This window comes from Hyperolius riggenbachi, chromosome 2, assembly GCF_040937935.1.
Source record: "Hyperolius riggenbachi isolate aHypRig1 chromosome 2, aHypRig1.pri, whole genome shotgun sequence".
NCBI classification, from domain to species: Eukaryota; Metazoa; Chordata; class Amphibia; order Anura; family Hyperoliidae; genus Hyperolius; species Hyperolius riggenbachi.
In genome coordinates this window covers 571,601,627-571,625,925 of record NC_090647.1, presented here as the reverse complement: position 1 = coordinate 571,625,925, position 24,299 = coordinate 571,601,627, and the positions used below count along the sequence as shown (strand labels likewise).

Genomic DNA, 24,299 nt, shown 5'->3' with positions numbered 1-24,299 from the left:
TTTACTAAGCCCGCCATAATCCGCTCAGCCAGTACTGGAGCCCTCTGTATGAGATGGAACGCCGGCCAGCAGTAGCTCCTTTACTAAGCCCGCCATAATCCGCTCAGCCAGTACTGGAGCCCTCTGTATGAGATGGAACGCCGGCCAGCAGTAGCTCCTTTACTAAGCCCGCCATAATCTGCTCAGCCAGTACTGGAGCCCTCTGTATGAGATGGAACGCCGGCCAGCAGTAGCTCCTTTACTAAGCCCGCTATAATCCGCTCAGCCAGTACTGGAGCCCTCTGTATGAGATGGAACGCCGGCCAGCAGTAGCTCCTTTACTAAGCCCGCCATAATCTGCTCAGCCAGTACTGGAGCCCTCTGTATGAGATGGAACGCCGGCCAGCAGTAGCCCCTTTACTAAGCCCGCTATAATCCGCTCAGCCAGTACTGGAGCCCTCTGTATGAGATGGAACGCCGGCCAGCAGTAGCTCCTTTACTAAGCCCGCCATAATCCGCTCAGCCAGTACTGGAGCCCTCTGTATGAGATGGAACGCCGGCCAGCAGTAGCTCCTTTACTAAGCCCGCCATAATCCGCTCAGCCAGTACTGGAGCCCTCTGTATGAGATGGAACGCCGGCCAGCAGTAGCTCCTTTACTAAGCCCGCCATAATCCGCTCAGCCAGTACTGGAGCCCTCTGTATGAGATGGAACGCCGGCCAGCAGTAGCTCCTTTACTAAGCCCGCCATAATCCGCTCAGCCAGTACTGGAGCCCTCTGTATGAGATGGAACGCCGGCCAGCAGTAGCTCCTTTACTAAGCCCGCCATAATCCGCTCAGCCAGTACTGGAGCCCTCTGTATGAGATGGAACGCCGGCCAGCAGTAGCTCCTTTACTAAGCCCGCCATAATCTGCTCAGCCAGTACTGGAGCCCTCTGTATGAGATGGAACGCCGGCCAGCAGTAGCTACTTTACTAAGCCCGCCATAATCTGCTCAGCCAGTACTGGAGCCCTCTGTATGAGATGGAACGCCGGCCAGCAGTAGCTCCTTTACTAAGCCCGCTATAATCCGCTCAGCCAGTACTGGAGCCCTCTGTATGAGATGGAACGCCGGCCAGCAGTAGCTCCTTTACTAAGCCCGCCATAATCTGCTCAGCCAGTACTGGAGCCCTCTGTATGAGATGGAACGCCAGCCAGCAGTAGCTCCTTTACTAAGCCCGCCATAATCTGGTCAGCCAGTACTGGAGCCCTCTGTATGAGATGGAACGCCGGGCAGCAGTAGCTCCTTTACTAAGCCCGCCATAATCCGCTCAGCCAGTACTGGAGCCCTCTGTATGAGATGGAACGCCGGCCAGCAGTAGCCCCTATACTAAGCCTGCTATAATCCGCTCAGCCAGTACTGGAGCCCTCTGTATGAGATGGAACGCCGGTCAGCAGTAGCTCCTATACTAAGCCCGTCATAATCCGCTCAGCCAGTACTGGAGCCCTCTGTATGAGACTGAACGCCGGCCAGCAGTAGCTCCTTTACTAAGCCCGCCATAATCCGCTCAGCCAGTACTGGAGCCCTCTGTATGAGATGGAACGCCTGCCAGCAGTAGCTCCTATACTAAGCCCGTCATAATCCGCTCAGCCAGTACTGGAGCCCTCTGTATGAGACTGAACGCCGGCCAGCAGTAGCTCCTTTACTAAGCCCGCTATAATCCGCTCAGCCAGTACTGGAGCCCTCTGTATGAGATGGAACGCCGGTCAGCAGTAGCTCCTATACTAAGCCCGTCATAATCCGCTCAGCCAGTACTGGAGCCCTCTGTATGAGACTGAACGCCGGCCAGCAGTAGCTCCTTTACTAAGCCCGCCATAATCCGCTCAGCCAGTACTGGAGCCCTCTGTATGAGATGGAACGCCTGCCAGCAGTAGCTCCTATACTAAGCCCGTCATAATCCACTCAGCCAGTACTGGAGCCCTCTGTATGAGACTGAACGCCGGCCAGCAGTAGCTCCTTTACTAAGCCCGCCATAATCCGCTCAGCCAGTACTGGAGCCCTCTGTATGAGATTGAACGCCTGCCAGCAGTAGCTCCTTTACTAAGCCCGCCATAATCCGCTCAGCCAGTACTGGAGCCCTCTGTATGAGATTGAACGCCTGCCAGCAGTAGCTCCTTTACTAAGCCCGCCATAATCCGCTCAGCCAGTACTGGAGCCCTCTGTATGAGATGGAACGCCGGCCAGCAGTAGCCCCTTTACTAAGCCCGCCATAATCTGCTCAGCCAGTACTGGAGCCCTCTGTATGAGATGGAACGCCGGCCAGCAGTAGCTCCTTTACTAAGCCCGCCATAATCTGGTCAGCCAGTACTGGAGCCCTCTGTATGAGATGGAACGCCGGCCAGCAGTAGCTAATTTACTAAGCCCGCCATAATCCGCTCAGCCAGTACTGGAGCCCTCTGTATGAGATGGAACGCCGGCCAGCAGTAGCCCCTATACTAAGCCTGCTATAATCCGCTCAGCCAGTACTGGAGCCCTCTGTATGAGATGGAACGCCGGCCAGCAGTAGCTCCTTTACTAAGCCCGCTATAATCCGCTCAGCCAGTACTGGAGCCCTCTGTATGAGATGGAACGCCGGCCAGCAGTAGCTCCTTTACTAAGCCCGCCATAATCCGCTCAGCCAGTACTGGAGCCCTCTGTATGAGATGGAACGCCGGCCAGCAGTAGCTCCTTTACTAAGCCCGCTATAATCCGCTCAGCCAGTACTGGAGCCCTCTGTATGAGATGGAACGCCGGCCAGCAGTAGCTCCTATACTAAGCCCGTCATAATCCGCTCAGCCAGTACTGGAGCCCTCTGTATGAGACTGAACGCCGGCCAGCAGTAGCTCCTTTACTAAGCCCGCCATAATCCGCTCAGCCAGTACTGGAGCCCTCTGTATGAGATGGAACGCCGGCCAGCAGTAGCCCCTATACTAAGCCCGCCATAATCCGCTCAGCCAGTACTGGAGCCCTCTGTATGAGATGGAACGCCGGCCAGCAGTAGCCCCTATACTAAGCCCGCCATAATCCGCTCAGCCAGTACTGGAGCACTCTGTATGAGATGGATCGCCGGCCAGCAGTAGCCCCTATACTAAGCCCGCCATAATCCGCTCAGCCAGTACTGGAGCCCTCTGTATGAGATGGAACGCCGGCCAGCAGTAGCTCCTTTACTAAGCCCGCCATAATTTGCTCAGCCAGTACTGTAGCCCTCTGTATGAGATGGAACGCCGGCCAGCAGTAGCCCCTATACTAAGCCCGCCATAATCCGCTCAGCCAGTACTGGAGCCCTCTGTATGAGATGGAACGCCGGCCAGCAGTAGCTCCTTTACTAAACCCGCCATAATCTGCTCAGCCAGTACTGGAGCCCTCTGTATGAGATGGAACGCCGGCCAGCAGTAGCTCCTTTACTAACCCCGCCATAATCCGCTCAGCCAGTACTGGAGCCCTCTGTATGAGATGGAACGCCGGCCAGCAGTAGCCCCTATACTAAGCCCGTCATAATCCGCTCAGCCAGTACTGGAGCCCTCTGTATGAGATGGAACCCCGGCCAGCAGTAGCTCCTTTACTAAGCCCGCTATAATCCGCTCAGCCAGTACTGGAGCCCTCTGTATGAGATGGAACGCCGGCCAGCAGTAGCTCCTTTACTAAGCCCGCCATAATGCGCTCAGCCAGTACTGGAGCCCTCTGTATGAGATGGAACGCCGGCCAGCAGTAGCTCCTATACTAAGCCCGCCATAATCCGCTCAGCCAGTACTGGAGCCCTCTGTATGAGATGGAACGCCGGCCAGCAGTAGCCCCTATACTAAGCCCGCCATAATCCGCTCAGCCAGTACTGGAGCCCTCTGTATGAGATGGAACGCCGGCCAGCAGTAGCTCCTTTACTAAGCCCGCTATAATCCGCTCAGCCAGTACTGGAGCCCTCTGTATGAGATGGAACGCCGGCCAGCAGTAGCTCCTATACTAAGCCCGCCATAATCCGCTCAGCCAGTACTGGAGCCCTCTGTATGAGATGGAACGCCGGCCAGCAGTAGCTCCTTTACTAAGCCCGTCATAATCCGCTCAGCCAGTACTGGAGCCCTCTGTATGAGATGGAACGCCGGCTAGCAGTAGCTCCTTTACTAAGCCCGCCATAATCCGCTCAGCCAGTACTGGAGCCCTCTGTATGAGATGGAACGCCGGCCAGCAGTAGCTCCTTTACTAAGCCCGCCATAATCCGCTCAGCCAGTACTGGAGCCCTCTGTATGAGATGGAACGCCGGCCAGCAGTAGCCCCTATACTAAGCCCGCCATAATCCGCTCAGCCAGTACTGGAGCCCTCTGTATGAGATGGAACGCCGGCCAGCAGTAGCTCCTTTACTAAGCCCGCCATAATCCGCTCAGCCAGTACTGGAGCCCTCTGTATGAGATGGAACGCCGGCCAGCAGTAGCCCCTATACTAAGCCCGCCATAATCCGCTCAGCCAGTACTGGAGCCCTCTGTATGAGATGGAACGCCGGCCAGCAGTAGCTCCTATACTAAGCCCGCCATAATCCGCTCAGCCAGTACTGGAGCACTCTGTATGAGATGGAACGCCGGCCAGCAGTAGCCCCTATACTAAGCCCGCCATAATCCGCTCACAAGAATACGCGAGTCACTGAAAATACTTTGTTTTGTATTATCCATATACATCCACATCCACAGAATGTAGGCACATTTACACACAGTACACATACAACATTTATACAACAAACACTGATGAGACTATTCACAGTAAGCTTATTGTGTTAGGTCAGTAGTGGGCGTGGCAGTGTGGGGGGTGCAGCAGAGGGTTAGTGGGGGGGGGGGGGTAGAAGGTAGACCCAGCATAGTGTTAGTAGTGGGAAGGCAGTGTGGGGGTGCAGCAGGGGTGTGGGAGGGGCAGAAGGTAGACCCAGCATAGTGTTAGGTTAGTAGTGGGGGGGGGGGGGGTTGCAGCAGAGGGTTAGGGCGGGGTAGAAGGTGGAACCAGCATAGTGTTAGCTGTAGGGGGGAGGGGGTAGAAGATAGACCCAGCATAGTGTTAGGTTAGTAGGGGGGGGAGGGGTTGCAGCATAGGGTTGGGGGAGGGGTAGAAGGTAGACCCAGCATAGTGTTGGGTTAGTAGTGGGCATGGCAGTGGGGGGGGGAGGGGGGGGGGTTTGCAGCAGAGGGTTGGGGGGAGGGGTAGAAGGTAGACCCAGCATAGTGTTAGGTTAGTAGTGGGGGGGGGTTGCAGCAGAGGGTTAGGGAGGGGTAGAAGGTAGACCCAGCATAGTGTCAGGTTAGTAGGGGGGGGGGGGAGTTGCAGCATAGTGTTGGGTTAGTAGTGGGCATGGCAGTGGGGGGGGGGAGGGGGGGTTTGCAGCAGAGGGTTGGGGGGAGGGGTAGAAGGTAGACCCAGCATAGTGTTAGGTTAGTAGTGGGGGGGGGGGGGGGTTGCAGCATAGGGTTGGGGGGGGGTAGACCCAGCATAGTGTTAGGTTAGTAGTGGGCGTTGGGGGGGGGGGTGCAGCAGAGGTTTGGGGGGAGGGGTAGAAGATAGACCCTGCATAGTGTTAGGTTAGTAGTGGGCGTTGGGGGGGGTGCAGCAGAGAGTTGGGGGGAGGGGTAGAAGGTAGACCCAGCATAGTGTTGGGTCAGTAGTAAGCATGGCATAAGTCTGTTGCAGAAGTTCATATATTCTGCATACGCCACATAGTGTTCCTCCTTCTTCAGTAATACTCCTTCCAATAAGGCAGAAGTAACCCCTCCCCCATATTCCTGTATAACTCCTCCCCTTATCCCATGCAGCTTTCATGTACAGAAGTGAGATATTTTATGGAGTAGATGACGTCTGGATTTTGTGAGAGAACCACAGTCTGTTTAGATCGATGGGGATCCTGATGGTCCTCATTATTCCCTGGATCTCATGGGATAGGCAATGTCTGTCTGGATCTCCGAGGATAGATGGTGTTTCTGTGTCTCCTGGAGTGGACAAAGTCTGGATCTTCTGGCATGGTTGGTGACTCTGAATATCTGGACCATAACTGATCTCCTGGAGTGGACAAAGTCTGGATCTTCTGGCATGGTTGGTGACTCTGAAGATCTGGACCATAACTGATCTCCTGGAGTGGACAAAGTCTGGATCTTCTGGCATGGTTGGTGACTCTGAAGATCTGGACCATAACTGATCTCCTGGAGTCGGTGATGTGCTTTCCAACATGGTAAACCTCTCTCTGGACCTCTGTTCCATCTTTGAACAGAATCTCCTCTTTGATTTGGGAAGGCCCAACAGCCAATTAGATCCAATTTAGATCGGATTTTGAAGCTGTTTTAGACAAGCTGGAGGCCACAGACCACTTCCGAGCTTATCAGACAAGGATGACCACGTGGGACCCGGCAGATGCACGTCTGTCGTGGCTTGTGGTCCACTTCACACGTGGTCTGTCACTATCTACAAAACAGAGAAAGGTGTGGGTATCACAGAGGCACTAAACTGCCACCACTGGCTACTGTCAGCAATGGCAGGCTACAGTAATATCTCCACTGGTCACTTGTCCTCATTCTCACCAGTTCCTCTAATCACTCCTTGAAAAATCTGACTCAGCTTAAAGGGGCACTATAGCGAAACATTTTAAATATGTGCAAACATAAACTTATCAGTATGTTTTTTTCCAGAGTAAAATGAGCCATACATTACTTTCCTCCTATGTTGCTGTCACTTACAGTAGGTAGTAGAAATCTGAAAGAAGTGACAGGCTTTGGACTAGTCCATCTCTTCATAGGGGATTCTTAGCAAGGCTTTTATTCTTTATAAAGATATTCCCTAAAAAGGTGTGCAAAACTGTTTTAGGGAATATCTTTATAAAGAATAAAAGCTGCCCAGCTTCCCTGCTGGCTACACAGTTTTTTATCAACTGGACAGAGAAACTGCCATTAACTAAGTGCTTTTGAAAATAAATAAATCCCTGGGAATCCCCTATGAAGAGATGGACTAGTCCAAAACCTGTCACTTCTGTCAGATTTCTACTACCTACTGTAAGTGATTTTAAATTTTACAATTTTTCACCATAGTGCCCCTTTAAAGAACGCTAATAGCGAAAATAAGTCTCCCCCCCCCCCCCCCCCCAGTCACCCTGTGCCTGCGCTGTCCTTCCATGACCCTCCCCCCCACAGTCACCCTGTGCCTGCGCTGTCCTTCCATGATCCTACCCCCCCCCCCCCAACACCGTCACCCTGTGCCTGCGCTGTCCTTCCATGACCCTCCCCCCCCTCAGTCACCCTGTGCCTGCGCTGTCCTTCCATGACCCTCCCCCCCACAGTCACCTTGTGACTGCGCTGTCCTTCCATGACCCTCCCCCCCACAGTCACCTTGTGACTGCGCTGTCCTTCCATGACCCTCCCCCCCCACAGTCACCCTGTGCCTGCGCTGTCCTTCCATGACCCTCCCCCCCACAGTCACCTTGTGATTGCGCTGTCCTTCCATGACCCTCCCCCCACAGTCACCCTGTGCCTGTGCTGTCCTTCCATGACCCTCCCCCCCCACAGTCACCCTGTGCCTGCGCTGTCCTTCCATGACCCTCCCCCCCACAGTCACCTTGTGATTGCGCTGTCCTTCCATGACCCTCCCCCCACAGTCACCCTGTGCCTGCGCTGTCCTTCCTGACCCTCCCCCCCACAGTCACCCTATGCCTGTGCTGTCCTTCCATGACCCTCCCCCCCCGCAGTCACCCTGTGCCTGCGCTGTCCTTCCATGACCCTCCGACCCCCTCCCCCCCCCCCCTGCAGTCGCCCTGTTTCTGCGCCGTCTTTCCAAGACCCCCGCAGTCACCCTGTGCCTGCGCTGTCTTTCCATGACCCTCTGACCAACAGAAGCGACCCCTTATAGCTGGCCGGCCAGGCTCCTCCTCATTGTTTACGCATGCGCATGGGAAAATAATTGCATGCAACTGTGGAGGACCGGCCAGCTTTGAGGGGCCACCGCTGCTGGCTGGGGGGTTATGAAAGGACGGCGCATGATGACTGCAGGGGCTGCAAGAAGCCACAGGTAAGTTAAACTGCTTTTTTTAGACTTTAGAAACCCTTTAAAGGATACCTGAAGTATACATGATGAGATAGACGTGTTTGTACAGTGCCTAGCACACAAATAACTAGGCTGTGTTCCTTTTTTTCTTTCTCTGGCTGAAAGAGTTAAATATCAGGTATGTAAGTGGCTGACTCAGACAGGAAGTGACTACAGTGTGACCCCCACTGATAAGAAATTCCCCTTTTTACTTCTTTCTTTCTCTCAGAAGCCATTTTCTGCTAGGAAAGTGTTTTATAGTTGGAATTACTTATCAGTGAGGGCCACACTGTAGTCACTTCCTGACTGAGTCAGCCAATTACATACCTGATATTTAACTCTTTCAGGCAGAGAAAGAAAAAAAGGAACACAGCCTAGTTATTTGTGTGCTAGGCACTGTACATACCCATGTCAATCTCATCATGTCACATGTCACTTCGGGTATCCTTTAAGTGAAGGACATGAAGAGGCAGTCTTGCTGTTATGTCTCCTCCCATCTCCCTCCCCCTCCTCTACCTCGCCGACCATAACAGACAATGCAGGAAGGTATCCAGGGCGGGGCTTATGTCAGGTAGCTCCGCCTCAGGGATACTTCATGATGAGGTACAGGATTATGCAGATATGTGTAATGCAAAGTTATACATCTTAAATATGGACCAGCCAAATTCCACCTTCCTGAGATTTCTTTCATCCACTTTCAAGCTTGGTAAATTTGCATACTCCTGCATCAACTTGATATAATTTGCATGTCATTGATCGTCCCCTCCTGTACTATGTGACGTTTCAGATCTTATTTTACTTATTTTACTCTTACCATAGAGAACCCCTCCAATACTGCTGGTAAAACTGTTGTTCTGTACAAGGAATATGGCTCAATCCACACAGCCTTACTGCATTCAGTAGGGCAGAAAACAGCTGATTTCACTGAACAGTTTCTCAAATGCTAATTTAGTATGGCTGTTACTGCATAGAAAACTAAAATCACCCACTAGTGAGGAAAATACCGTATAAATGTCAATTCACACAGATTAGAGCATCCAGTGAAACAAGTGAGATGTTCTGTATTTTCTCTCTATTACAGTAGTCAGCCATTCGGTAAAATGGACAGACAAAGGAGACGGCCAATAGGAAGAGCCGCCCTATCCTACTCCTCACCCCATTGGTGCCGACATGCTGCCGGGCGGGACATCAGAAAATAAACAGGAGATGCAGGAGTAGGACACATTCATGGAGGCTTCCCTGTATCCCTTTAGGTGTGTAGATCGATAGACTGATCACCAGAAGAGAGCCCCCTAGTGGCACCCATGCACATCCAAAGTAATGCTGGCGATGCCTTTTCTTCTATAAGCGGTCACAGGACATAAGCAGGATCGGCTCATGCTGACCACTTGTACCACATGACCAGTCAGTTGTGTTCTCAGCACCTCCCCCATTATTCTCTCAGAGATGTGAGGCTCACCTGAGTCGCTGCTTGCGTGTACTGCGCCCGCGGGAACCAACCTGTAAGAGAGGCATCGTGAGGTGCGTATATAATATGACATAATATCCACATATACACAGGAAGATACCACCAGACCACCATACATACAGGTAGATGCCACCAGACCACCATACACACCGGAAGATGCCACCAGACCACCATACACACAGGAAGATTCCACCATACACACAGGAAGATGCCACCAGACCTCCATACACACAGGAAGATGCCACCATACACACAGGAAGATGCCACCATACACACAGGAAGATGCCACCAGACCTCCATACACACAGGAAGATGCCACCAGACCTCCATACACACAGGAAGATGCCACCAGACCTCCATACACACAGGAAGATGCCACCAGACCACCATACACACAGGAACATGCCACCAGACCTCCATACACACAGGAAGATGCCACCAGACCACCATACACACAGGAAGATGCCACCAGACCTCCATACACACAGGAAGATGCCACCATACACACAGGAAGATGCCACCAGACCTCCATACACACAGGAAGATGCCACTAGACCTCCATACACACAGGAAGATGCCACCATACACACAGGAAGATGCCACCATACACACAGGAAGATGCCACCAGACCTCCATACACACAGGAAGATGCCACCAGACCTCCATACACACAGGAAGATGCCACCAGACCACCATACACACAGGAAGATGCCACCAGACCTCCATACACACGGGAAGATGCCACCATACACACAGGAAGATGCCACCAGACCTCCATACACACAGGAAGATGCCACCAGACCTCCATACACACAGGAAGATGCCACCAGACCACCGTACACACAGGAAGATGCCACCAGACCACCATACACACAGGAAGATGCCACCAGACCTCCATACACACAGGAAGATACCACCAGACCTCCATACACACAGGAAGATGCCACCAGACCACCATACACACAGGAAGATGCCACCAGACCTCCATACACACAGGAAGATGCCACCAGACCTCCATACACACAGGAAGATGCCACCATACACACAGGAAGATGCCACCATACACACAGGAAGATGTCACCATACACACAGGAAGATGCCACCATACACACAGGAAGATGCCACCATACACACAGGAAGATGCCACCATACACACAGGAAGATGCCACCAGACCACCATACACACAGGAAGATGCCACCAGACCTCCATACACACAGGAAGATGCCACCATACACACAGGAAGATGCCACCATACACACAGGAAGATGTCACCATACACACAGGAAGATGCCACCATACACACAGGAAGATGTCACCATACACACAGGAAGATGCCACCAGACCTCCATACACACAGGAAGATGCCACCATACACACAGGAAGATGCCACCATACACACAGGAAGATGCCACCAGACCTCCATACACACAGGAAGATGCCACCAGAGACACAGGAAGATGCCACCAGAGACACAGGAAGATGCCACCAGACCACCATACACACAGGAAGATGCCACCAGACCTCCATACACACAGGAAGATGCCACCAGACCACCATACACACAGGAAGATGCCACCAGACCACCATACACACAGGAAGATGCCACCAGACCTCCATACACACAGGGAGGTGCCACCAGACCTCCATACACACAGGAAGATGCCACCAAACCACCATACACACAGGAAGATGCCACCAGACCTCCATACACACAGGAAGATGCCACCAGACCTCCATACACACAGGAAGATGCCACCATACACACAGGAAGATGCCACCATACACACAGGAAGATGTCACCATACACACAGGAAGATGCCACCATACACACAGGAAGATGCCACCATACACACAGGAAGATGCCACCATACACACAGGAAGATGCCACCAGACCACCATACACACAGGAAGATGCCACCAGACCTCCATACACACAGGAAGATGCCACCATACACACAGGAAGATGCCACCATACACACAGGAAGATGTCACCATACACACAGGAAGATGCCACCATACACACAGGAAGATGTCACCATACACACAGGAAGATGCCACCAGACCTCCATACACACAGGAAGATGCCACCATACACACAGGAAGATGCCACCATACACACAGGAAGATGCCACCAGACCTCCATACACACAGGAAGATGCCACCAGAGACACAGGAAGATGCCACCAGAGACACAGGAAGATGCCACCAGACCACCATACACACAGGAAGATGCCACCAGACCTCCATACACACAGGAAGATGCCACCAGACCACCATACACACAGGAAGATGCCACCAGACCACCATACACACAGGAAGATGCCACCAGACCTCCATACACACAGGGAGGTGCCACCAGACCTCCATACACACAGGAAGATGCCACCAAACCACCATACACACAGGAAGATGCCACCAGACCACCATACACACAGAAAGATGCCTCCATACACACAGGAAGATGCCGCCAGACCACCATACACACAGGAAGATTCCACCTTACACACAGGAAGATGCTGCCAGACCACCATACACAAAGGAAGATGCCACCATACACACAGGAAGATGCCACCAGACCACCATACACACAGGAAGATGCCGCCAGACCACCATACACACAGGAAGATGCCACCATACACACAGGAAGATGCCACCAGACCACCATACACACAGGAAGATGCCACCAGACCACCATACACACAGGAAGATGCCACCAGACCTCCATACACACAGGAAGATGCCACCATACACACAGGAAGATGCCACCAGACCACCATACACACAGGAAGATGCCACCATACACACAGGAAGATGCCACCAGACCTCCATACACACAGAAAGATGCCACCAGACCACCATACACACAGGAAGATGCCACCATACACACAGGAAGATGCCACCAGTCCACCATACACACAGGAAGATGCCACTATACACACAGGAAGATGCCCCCAGACCTCCATACACACAGGAAGATGCCACCATACACACAGGAAGATGCCACCAGACCACCATACACACAGGAAGATGCCCCCAGACCACCATACACACAGGAAGATGCCACCAGACCACCATACACACAGGAAGGTGCCACCATACACACAGGAAGATGCCACCATACACACAGGAAGATGCCACCAGACCACCATACACACAGAAAGATGCCTCCATACACACAGGAAGATGTCACCAGACCTCCATACACACAGGGAGATGCCACCATACACACAAGAAGATGCCACCATAAACACAGGAAGATGCCACCAGACCACCACACACACAGGAAGATGCCACCAGACCACCATACACACAGGTAGATGCCACCAGACCTCCATACACACAGGAAGATGCCACCATACACACAGGAAGATGCCACCAGACCACCAAACACACAGGAAGATGCCACCATACACACAGGAAGATGCCACCAGACCTCCATACACACAGGAAGATGCCACCATACACACAGGAAGATGCCACCAGACCACCATACACACAGGAAGATGCCACCAGACCACCATACACACGGGAAGATTCCACCATACACACAGGAAGATGCCCCCAGACCACCATACACACAGGAAGATGCCACCAGACCTCCATACACACAGGAAGATGCCACCAGACCACCATACACACAGGAAGATGCCACCAGACCTCCATACACACAGGAAGATGCCACCGGACCACCATACACACAGGAAGATGCCACCATACACACAGGAAGATGCCACCAGACCACCATACACACAGGAAGGTGCCACCATACACACAGGAAGATGCCACCATACACACAGGAAGATGCCACCAGACCTCCATACACACAGGAAGATGTCACCAGACCTCCATACACACAGGAAGATGCCACCAGACCACCATACACACAGGAAGATGCCTCCATACACACAGGAAGATGCCACCAGACCTCCATACACACAGGAAGATGCCACCATACACACAGGAAGATGCCACCAGACCTCCATACACACAGGAAGATGCCACCAGACCACCATACACATAGGAAGATGCCACCATACACACAGGAAGATGCCACCAGACCTCCATACACACAGGAAGATGTCACCAGACCTCCATACACACAGGAAGATGCCACCAGACCTCCATACACACAGGAAGATGCCACCAGACCCCCATACACACAAGAAGATGCCACCAGACCTCCATACACACAGGGAGATGCAACCAGAACTCCATACACACAGGAAGATGCCACCAGAACTCCATACACACAGGAAGATGCCACCATACACACAGGAAGATGCCACCAGACCACCATACACACAGGAATATGCCACCATACACACAGGAATATGCCACCAGACCTCCATACACACAGGAAGATGTCACCAGACTTCCATACACACAGGAAGATGCCACCAGACCTCCATACACACAGGAAGATGCCACTAGACCCCCATACACACAAGAAGATGCCACCAGACCTCCATACACACAGGGAGATGCCACCATACACACAAGAAGATGCCACCATAAACACAGGAAGATGCCACCAGACCACCATACACACAGGAAGATGCCACCAGACCACCATACACACAGGTAGATGCCACCAGACCTCCATACACACAGGAAGATGCCACCATACACACAGGAAGATGCCACCAGACCACCAAACACACAGGAAGATGCCACCATACACACAGGAAGATGCCACCAGACCTCCATACACACAGGAAGATGCCACCATACACACAGGAAGATGCCACCAGACCACCATACACACAGGAAGATGCCACCAGACCACCATACACACGGGAAGATTCCACCATACACACAGGAAGATGCCCCCAGACCACCATACACACAGGAAGATGCCACCAGACCTCCATACACACAGGAAGATGCCACCAGACCACCATATACACAGGAAGATGCCACCAGACCACCATACACACAGGAAGATGCCACCAGACCTCCATACACACAGGAAGATGCCACCGGACCACCATACACACAGGAAGATGCCACCATACACACAGGAAGATGCCACCAGACCACCATACACACAGGAAGGTGCCACCATACACACAGGAAGATGCCACCATACACACATGAAGATGCCACCAGACCTCCATACACACAGGAAGATGTCACCAGACCTCCATACACACAGGAAGATGCCACCAGACCACCATACACACAGGAAGATGCCTCCATACACACAGGAAGATGCCACCAGACCTCCATACACACAGGAAGATGCCACCATACACACAGGAAGATGCCACCAGACCTCCATACACACAGGAAGATGCCACCAGACCACCATACACATAGGAAGATGCCACCATACACACAGGAAGATGCCACCAGACCTCCATACACACAGGAAGATGTCACCAGACCTCCATACACACAGGAAGATGCCACCAGACCTCCATACACACAGGAAGATGCCACCAGACCCCCATACACACAAGAAGATGCCACCAGACCTCCATACACACAGGGAGATGCAACCAGAACTCCATACACACAGGAAGATGCCACCAGAACTCCATACACACAGGAAGATGCCACCATACACACAGGAAGATGCCACCAGACCACCATACACACAGGAATATGCCACCATACACACAGGAATATGCCACCAGACCTCCATACACACAGGAAGATGTCACCAGACTTCCATACACACAGGAAGATGCCACCAGACCTCCATACACACAGGAAGATGCCACTAGACCCCCATACACACAAGAAGATGCCACCAGACCTCCATACACACAGGAAGATGCCACCAGACCTCCATACACACAGGAAGATGCCACCACACCCCCATACACACAAGAAGATGCCACCAGACCTCCATACACACAGGGAGATGCCACCATACACACAAGAAGATGCCACCAGACATCCATACACACAGGAAAGATGCCACCAGACCTCCATACACACAGGAAGATGCCACCAGACCTCCATACACACAGGAAGATGCCACCAGACCACCATACATACAGGAAGATGCCACCAGACCGCCATACACAGGAAGATGCCACCAGACCTCCATACACACAGGAAGATGCCACCAGACCTCCATACACACAGGAAAGATGCCACCAGACCTCCATACACACAGGAAGATGCCACCAGACCACCATACACACAGGAAGATGCCACCATACACACAGGAAGATGCCACCAGACCTCCATACACACAGGAAGATGCCACCATACACACAGGAAGATGCCACCATATACACAGGAAGATGCCACCAGACCTCCATACACACAGGAAGATGCCACCATACACACAGGAAGATGCCACCATACACACAGGAAGATGCCACCATACACACAGGAAGATGCCACCAGACCACCATACACACAGGAAGATGCCACCAGACCACCATACACACAGGAAGATGCCACCAGACCTCCATACACACAGGAAGATGCCACCATACACACAGGAAGATGCCACCATACACACAGGAAGATGCCACCAGACCACCATACACACAGGAAGATGCCACCAGACCACCATACACACGGGAAGATTCCACCATACACACAGGAAGATGCCACCAGACCTCCATACACACAGGAAGATGCCACCATACACACAGGAAGATGCCACTATACACACAGGAAGATGCCACCGGACCTCCATACACACAGGAAGATGCCACCAGACCACCATACACACAGGAAGATGCCCCCAGACGACCATACACACAGGAAGATGCCACCAGACCACCATACACACAGGAAGGTGCCACCATACACACAGGAAGATGCCACCATACACACAGGAAGATGCCACCAGACCACCATACACACGGGAAGATGCCACCAGACCTCCATACACACAGGAAGATGCCACCATACACACAGGAAGATGCCACCAGACCTCCATACACACAGGAAGATGCCACCATACACACAGGAAGATGCCCCCAGACCACCATACACACAGGAAGATGCCACCAGACTACCATACACACAGGAAAATGCCACCAGACCACCATACACACAGGAAGATGCCACCATACACACAGGAAGATGCCACCAGACCACCATACACACAGGAAGATGTCACCAGACCTCCATACACACAGGAAGATGCCACCAGACCACCATACACACAGGAAGATGCCTCCATACACACAGGAAGATGCCACCAGACCTCCATACACACAGGAAGATGCCACCATACACACAGGAAGATGCCACCAGACCTCCATACACACAGGAAGATGCCACCAGACCACCATACACATAGGAAGATGCCACCATACACACAGGAAGATGCCACCAGACCTCCATACACACAGGAAGATGTCACCAGACCTCCATACACACAGGAAGATGCCACCAGACCTCCATACACACAGGAAGATGCCACCAGACCCCCATACACACAAGAAGATGCCACCAGACCTCCATACACACAGGGAGATGCAACCAGAACTCCATACACACAGGAAGATGCCACCAGAACTCCATACACACAGGAAGATGCCACCATACACACAGGAAGATGCCACCAGACCACCATACACACAGGAATATGCCACCATACACACAGGAATATGCCACCAGACCTCCATACACACAGGAAGATGTCACCAGACTTCCATACACACAGGAAGATGCCACCAGACCTCCATACACACAGGAAGATGCCACTAGACCCCCATACACACAAGAAGATGCCACCAGACCTCCATACACACAGGGAGATGCCACCATACACACAAGAAGATGCCACCATAAACACAGGAAGATGCCACCAGACCACCATACACACAGGAAGATGCCACCAGACCACCATACACACAGGTAGATGCCACCAGACCTCCATACACACAGGAAGATGCCACCATACACACAGGAAGATGCCACCAGACCACCAAACACACAGGAAGATGCCACCATACACACAGGAAGATGCCACCAGACCTCCATACACACAGGAAGATGCCACCATACACACAGGAAGATGCCACCAGACCACCATACACACAGGAAGATGCCACCAGACCACCATACACACGGGAAGATTCCACCATACACACAGGAAGATGCCCCCAGACCACCATACACACAGGAAGATGCCACCAGACCTCCATACACACAGGAAGATGCCACCAGACCACCATATACACAGGAAGATGCCACCAGACCACCATACACACAGGAAGATGCCACCAGACCTCCATACACACAGGAAGATGCCACCGGACCACCATACACACAGGAAGATGCCACCATACACACAGGAAGATGCCACCAGACCACCATACACACAGGAAGGTGCCACCATACACACAGGAAGATGCCACCATACACACATGAAGATGCCACCAGACCTCCATACACACAGGAAGATGTCACCAGACCTCCATACACACAGGAAGATGCCACCAGACCACCATACACACAGGAAGATGCCTCCATACACACAGGAAGATGCCACCAGACCTCCATACACACAGGAAGATGCCACCATACACACAGGAAGATGCCACCAGACCTCCATACACACAGGAAGATGCCACCAGACCACCATACACATAGGAAGATGCCACCATACACACAGGAAGATGCCACCAGACCTCCATACACACAGGAAGATGTCACCAGACCTCCATACACACAGGAAGATGCCACCAGACCTCCATACACACAGGAAGATGCCACCAGACCCCCATACACACAAGAAGATGCCACCAGACCTCCATACACACAGGGAGATGCAACCAGAACTCCATACACACAGGAAGATGCCACCAGAACTCCATACACACAGGAAGATGCCACCATACACACAGGAAGATGCCACCAGACCACCATACACACAGGAATATGCCACCATACACACAGGAATATGCCACCAGACCTCCATACACACAGGAAGATGTCACCAGACTTCCATACACACAGGAAGATGCCACCAGACCTCCATACACACAGGAAGATGCCACTAGACCCCCATACACACAAGAAGATGCCACCAGACCTCCATACACACAGGAAGATGCCACCAGACCTCCATACACACAGGAAGATGCCACCACACCCCCATACACACAAGAAGATGCCACCAGACCTCCATACACACAGGGAGATGCCACCATACACACAAGAAGATGCCACCAGACATCCATACACACAGGAAAGATGCCACCAGACCTCCATACACACAGGAAGATGCCACCAGACCTCCATACACACAGGAAGATGCCACCAGACCACCATACATACAGGAAGATGCCACCAGACCGCCATACACAGGAAGATGCCACCAGACCTCCATACACACAGGAAGATGCCACCAGACCTCCATACACACAGGAAAGATGCCACCAGACCTCCATACACACAGGAAGATGCCACCAGACCACCATACACACAGGAAGATGCCACCATACACACAGGAAGATGCCACCAGACCTCCATACACACAGGAAGATGCCACCATACACACAGGAAGATGCCACCATATACACAGGAAGATGCCACCAGACCTCCATACACACAGGAAGATGCCACCATACACACAGGAAGATGCCACCATACACACAGGAAGATGCCACCATACACACAGGAAGATGCCACCAGACCACCATACACACAGGAAGATGCCACCAGACCACCATACACACAGGAAGATGCCACCAGACCTCCATACACACAGGAAGATGCCACCATACACACAGGAAGATGCCACCATACACACAGGAAGATGCCACCAGACCACCATACACACAGGAAGATGCCACCAGACCACCATACACACGGGAAGATTCCACCATACACACAGGAAGATGCCACCAGACCTCCATACACACAGGAAGATGCCACCATACACACAGGAAGATGCCACTATACACACAGGAAGATGCCACCAGACCTCCATACACACAGGAAGATGCCACCAGACCACCATACACACAGGAAGATGCCCCCAGACGACCATACACACAGGAAGATGCCACCAGACCACCATACACACAGGAAGGTGCCACCATACACACAGGAAGATGCCACCATACACACAGGAAGATGCCACCAGACCACCATACACACGGGAAGATGCCACCAGACCTCCATACACACAGGAAGATGCCACCATACACACAGGAAGATGCCACCAGACCTCCATACACACAGGAAGATGCCACCATACACACAGGAAGATGCCCCCAGACCACCATACACACAGGAAGATGCCACCAGACTACCATACACACAGGAAAATGCCACCAGACCACCATACACACAGGAAGATGCCACCATACACACAGGAAGATGCCACCAGACCACCATACACACAGGAAGATGCCACCAGACCACCATACACACAGGAAGATGCCACCAGACCTCCATACACACAGGAAGATGCCACCAGACCTCCATACACACAGGAAGATGCCACCAGACCTCCATACACACAGGAAGATGCCACCAGACCTCCATACACACAGGAAGATGCCACCAGACCTCCATACACACAGGAATGATGCCACCAGACCACCATACACACAGGAAGATGCCACCATACACACAGGAAGATGCCACCAGACCTCCATACACACAGGAACATGCCACCATACACACAGGAAGATGCCACCAGACCACCATACACACAGGAAGATGCCACCATACACACAGGAAGATGCCACCAGACCTCCATACACACAGGAAGATGTCACCAGACATCCATACACACAGGAAGATGCCACCAGACCTCCATACACACAGGAAGATGCCACCAGACCCCCATACACACAAGAAGATGCCACCAGACCTCCATACACACAGGGAGATGCCACCATACACACAAGAAGATGCCACCAGACATCCATACACACAGGAAAGATGCCACCAGACCTCCATACACACAGGAAGATGCCACCAGACCACCATACACACAGAAAGATGCCACCATACACACAGGAAGATGCCCCCAGACCACCATACACACAGAAAGATGCCACCATACACACAGGAAGATGCCACCAGACCTCCATACACACAGAAGGATGCCACCAGACCACCATACACACAGGAAGATGCCCCCAGACCACCATACACACAGGAAGATGCCATCAGACCACCATACACACAGGAAGGTGCCACCATACACACAGGAAGATGCCACCATACACACAGGAAGATGCCACCAGACCACCATACACACGGGAAGATTCCACCATACACACATGAAGATGCCCCCAGACCACCATACACACAGGAAGATGCCACCAGACCTCCATACACACAGGAAGATGCCACCATACACACAGGAAGATGCCACCAGACCTCCATACACACAGGAAGATGCCACCATACACACAGGAAGATGCCCCTACACCACCATACACACAGGAAGATGCCACCAGACCACCATACACACAGGAAGATGCCACCAGACCACCATACACACAGGAAGATGCCACCATACACACAGGAAGATGCCACCAGACCACCATACACACAGGAAGATGCCACCAGACCACCATACACACAGGAAGATGCCACCAGACCACCATACACACAGGAAGATACCACCATACACACAGGAAGATGCCACCAGACCTCCATACACACAGGAAGATGCCACCATACACACAGGAAGATGCCACCAGACCTCCATACACACAGGAAGATGCCACCAGACCTCCATACACACAGGAATGATGCCACCAGACCACCATACACACAGGAAGATGCCACCATACACACAGGAAGATGCCACCAGACCTCCATACACACAGGAAGATGCCACCATACACACAGGAAGATGCCACCAGACCACCATACACACAGGAAGATGCCACCAGACCACCATACACACAGGAAGATGCCACCAGACCTCCATACACACAGGAAGATGCCACCATACACACAGGAAGATGCCACCAGACCTCCATACACACAGGAAGATGCCACCAGACCACCATACACACAGGAAGATGCCACCAGACCTCCATACACACAGGAAGATGCCACCAGACCACCATACACACAGAAAGATGCCACCATACACACAGGAAGATGCCCCCAGACCACCATACACACAGGAAGATGCCACCATACACAGGAAGATGCCACCAGACCACCATACACACAGAAAGATGCCACCATACACACAGGAAGATGCCACCAGACCTCCATACACACAGGAAGATGCCACCAGACCACCATACACACAGGAAGATGCCACCAGACCTCCATACACACAGGAAGATGCCACCAGACCACCATACACACAGGAAGATGCCACCAGACCCCCATACACACAAGAAGATGCCACCATACACACAGGAAAGATGCCACCAGACCTCCATACACACAGGAAGATGCCACCAGACCACCATACACACAGGAAGATGCCACCATACACACAGGAAGATGCCACCAGACCACCATACACACAGGAAGATGCCACCATACACACAGGAAGATGCCACCAGACCTCCATACACACAGGAAGATGTCACCAGACCTCCATACACACAGGAAGATGCCACCAGACCACCATACACACAGGAAGATGCCTCCATACACACAGGAAGATGTCACCAGACCTCCATACACACAGGAAGATGCCACCAGACCTCCATACACACAGGAAGATGCCACCAGACCACCATACACACAGGAAGATGCCACCAGACCACCATACACACAGGAAGATGCCACCAGACCTCCATACCACCAGACCTCCATACACACAGGAAGATTCCACCATACACACAGGAAGATGCCCCCAGACCACCATACACACAGGAAGATGCCACCAGACCTCCATACACACAGGAAGATTCCACCATACACACAGAAAGATGCCACCAGACCACCATACACACAGGAAGATGCCACCATACACACAGGAAGATGCCACCAGACCTCCATACACACAGGAAGATGCCACCAGACCACCATACACACAGGAAGATGCCCCCAGACCACCATACACACAGGAAGATGCCACCAGACCACCATACACACAGGAAGATGCCACCAGACCACCATACACACAGGAAGATGCCACCAGACCTCCATACACACAGGAAGATTCCACCAGACCACCATACACACAGGAAGATGCCACCAGACCACCATACACACAGGCAGATCCCACCATTCTACCATAGACACAGGAAGATGCCACCATACACACAGGAAGATGCCCCCAGACCACCATACACACAGGAAGATGCCACCAGACCACCATACACACAGGAAGATGCCACCAGACCACCATACACACAGGAAGATGCCACCAGACCTCCATACACACAGGAAGATGCCACCAGACCACCATACACACAGGAAGATGCCACCAGACCACCATACACACAGGAAGATGCCACCAGACCACCATACACACAGGAAGATGCCACCAGACCTCCATACACACAGGAAGATGCCACCAGACCACCATACACACAGGAAGATGCCACCAGACCTCCATACACACAGGAAGATGCCACCAGACCACCATACACACAGGATGATGCCACCAGACCACCATACACACAGGAAGATGCCACCAGACCTCCATACACACAGGAAGATGCCACCATACACACAGGAAGATGCCACCATACACACAGGAAGATGCCACCAGACCACCATACACACAGGAAGATGCCACCAGACCTCCATACACACAGGAAGATGCCACCATACACACAGGAAGATGCCACCATACACACAGGAAGATGCCACCAGACCACCATACACACGGGAAGATTCCACCATACACACAGGAAGATGCCCCCAGACCACCATACACACAGGAAGATGCCACCAGACCTCCATACACACAGGAAGATGCCACCATACACACAGGAAGATGCCACCATACACACAGGAAGATGCCACCAGACCTCCATACACACAGGAAGATGCCACCAGACCACCATACACACAGGAAGATGCCCCCAGACGACCATACACACACACAGGAAGATGCCACCAGACCACCATACACACAGGAAGGTGCCACCAGACCACCATACACACAGGAAGGTGCCACCATACACACAGGAAGATGCCACCATACACACAGGAAGATGCCACCAGACCACCATACACACGGGAAGATGCCACCAGACCTCCATACACACAGGAAGATGCCACCATACACACAGGAAGATGCCACCAGACCTCAATACACACAGGAAGATGCCACCATACACACAGGAAGATGCCCCCAGACCACCATACACACAGGAAGATGCCACCAGACTACCATACACACAGGAAAATGCCACCAGACCACCATACACACAGGAAGATGCCACCAGACCACCATACACACAGGAAGATGCCACCAGACCACCATACACACAGTAAGATGCCACCAGACCTCCATACACACAGGAAGATGCCACCATACACACAGGAAGATGCCACCAGACCTCCATACACACAGGAAGATGCCACCAGACCTCCATACACACAGGAATGATGCCACCAGACCACCATACACACAGGAAGATGCCACCATACACACAGGAAGATGCCACCAGACCTCCATACACACAGGAAGATGCCACCATACACACAGGAAGATGCCACCAGACCACCATACACACAGGAAGATGCCACCATACACACAGGAAGATGCCACCAGACCTCCATACACACAGGAAGATGTCACCAGACATCCATACACACAGGAAGATGCCACCAGACCTCCATACACACAGGAAGATGCCACCAGACCCCCATACACACAAGAAGATGCCACCAGACCTCCATACACACAGGGAGATGCCACCATACACA

General features: G+C 52.5%; 1 protein-coding gene across 2 annotated transcripts in view; it reads right to left on the bottom strand.

Moving 5' to 3' along the window:
* Positions 1-4,630: 4,630 nt before the first annotated feature.
* The window catches only part of ICOSLG (inducible T cell costimulator ligand), a 56,717-nt gene continuing 37,048 nt past the window's right edge, over positions 4,631-24,299 (bottom strand). For both annotated transcript variants that reach the window (XM_068271029.1, XM_068271030.1), the window contains exons 5-6: positions 9,491-9,531; positions 4,631-6,423 (exon numbers count right to left, since the gene is read on the bottom strand). In XM_068271029.1, the coding sequence (XP_068127130.1) occupies positions 6,403-6,423; positions 9,491-9,531 (62 nt within the window). In that variant the 3' untranslated portion in view covers positions 4,631-6,402. The remainder of the gene's footprint in view (positions 6,424-9,490; positions 9,532-24,299) is intronic.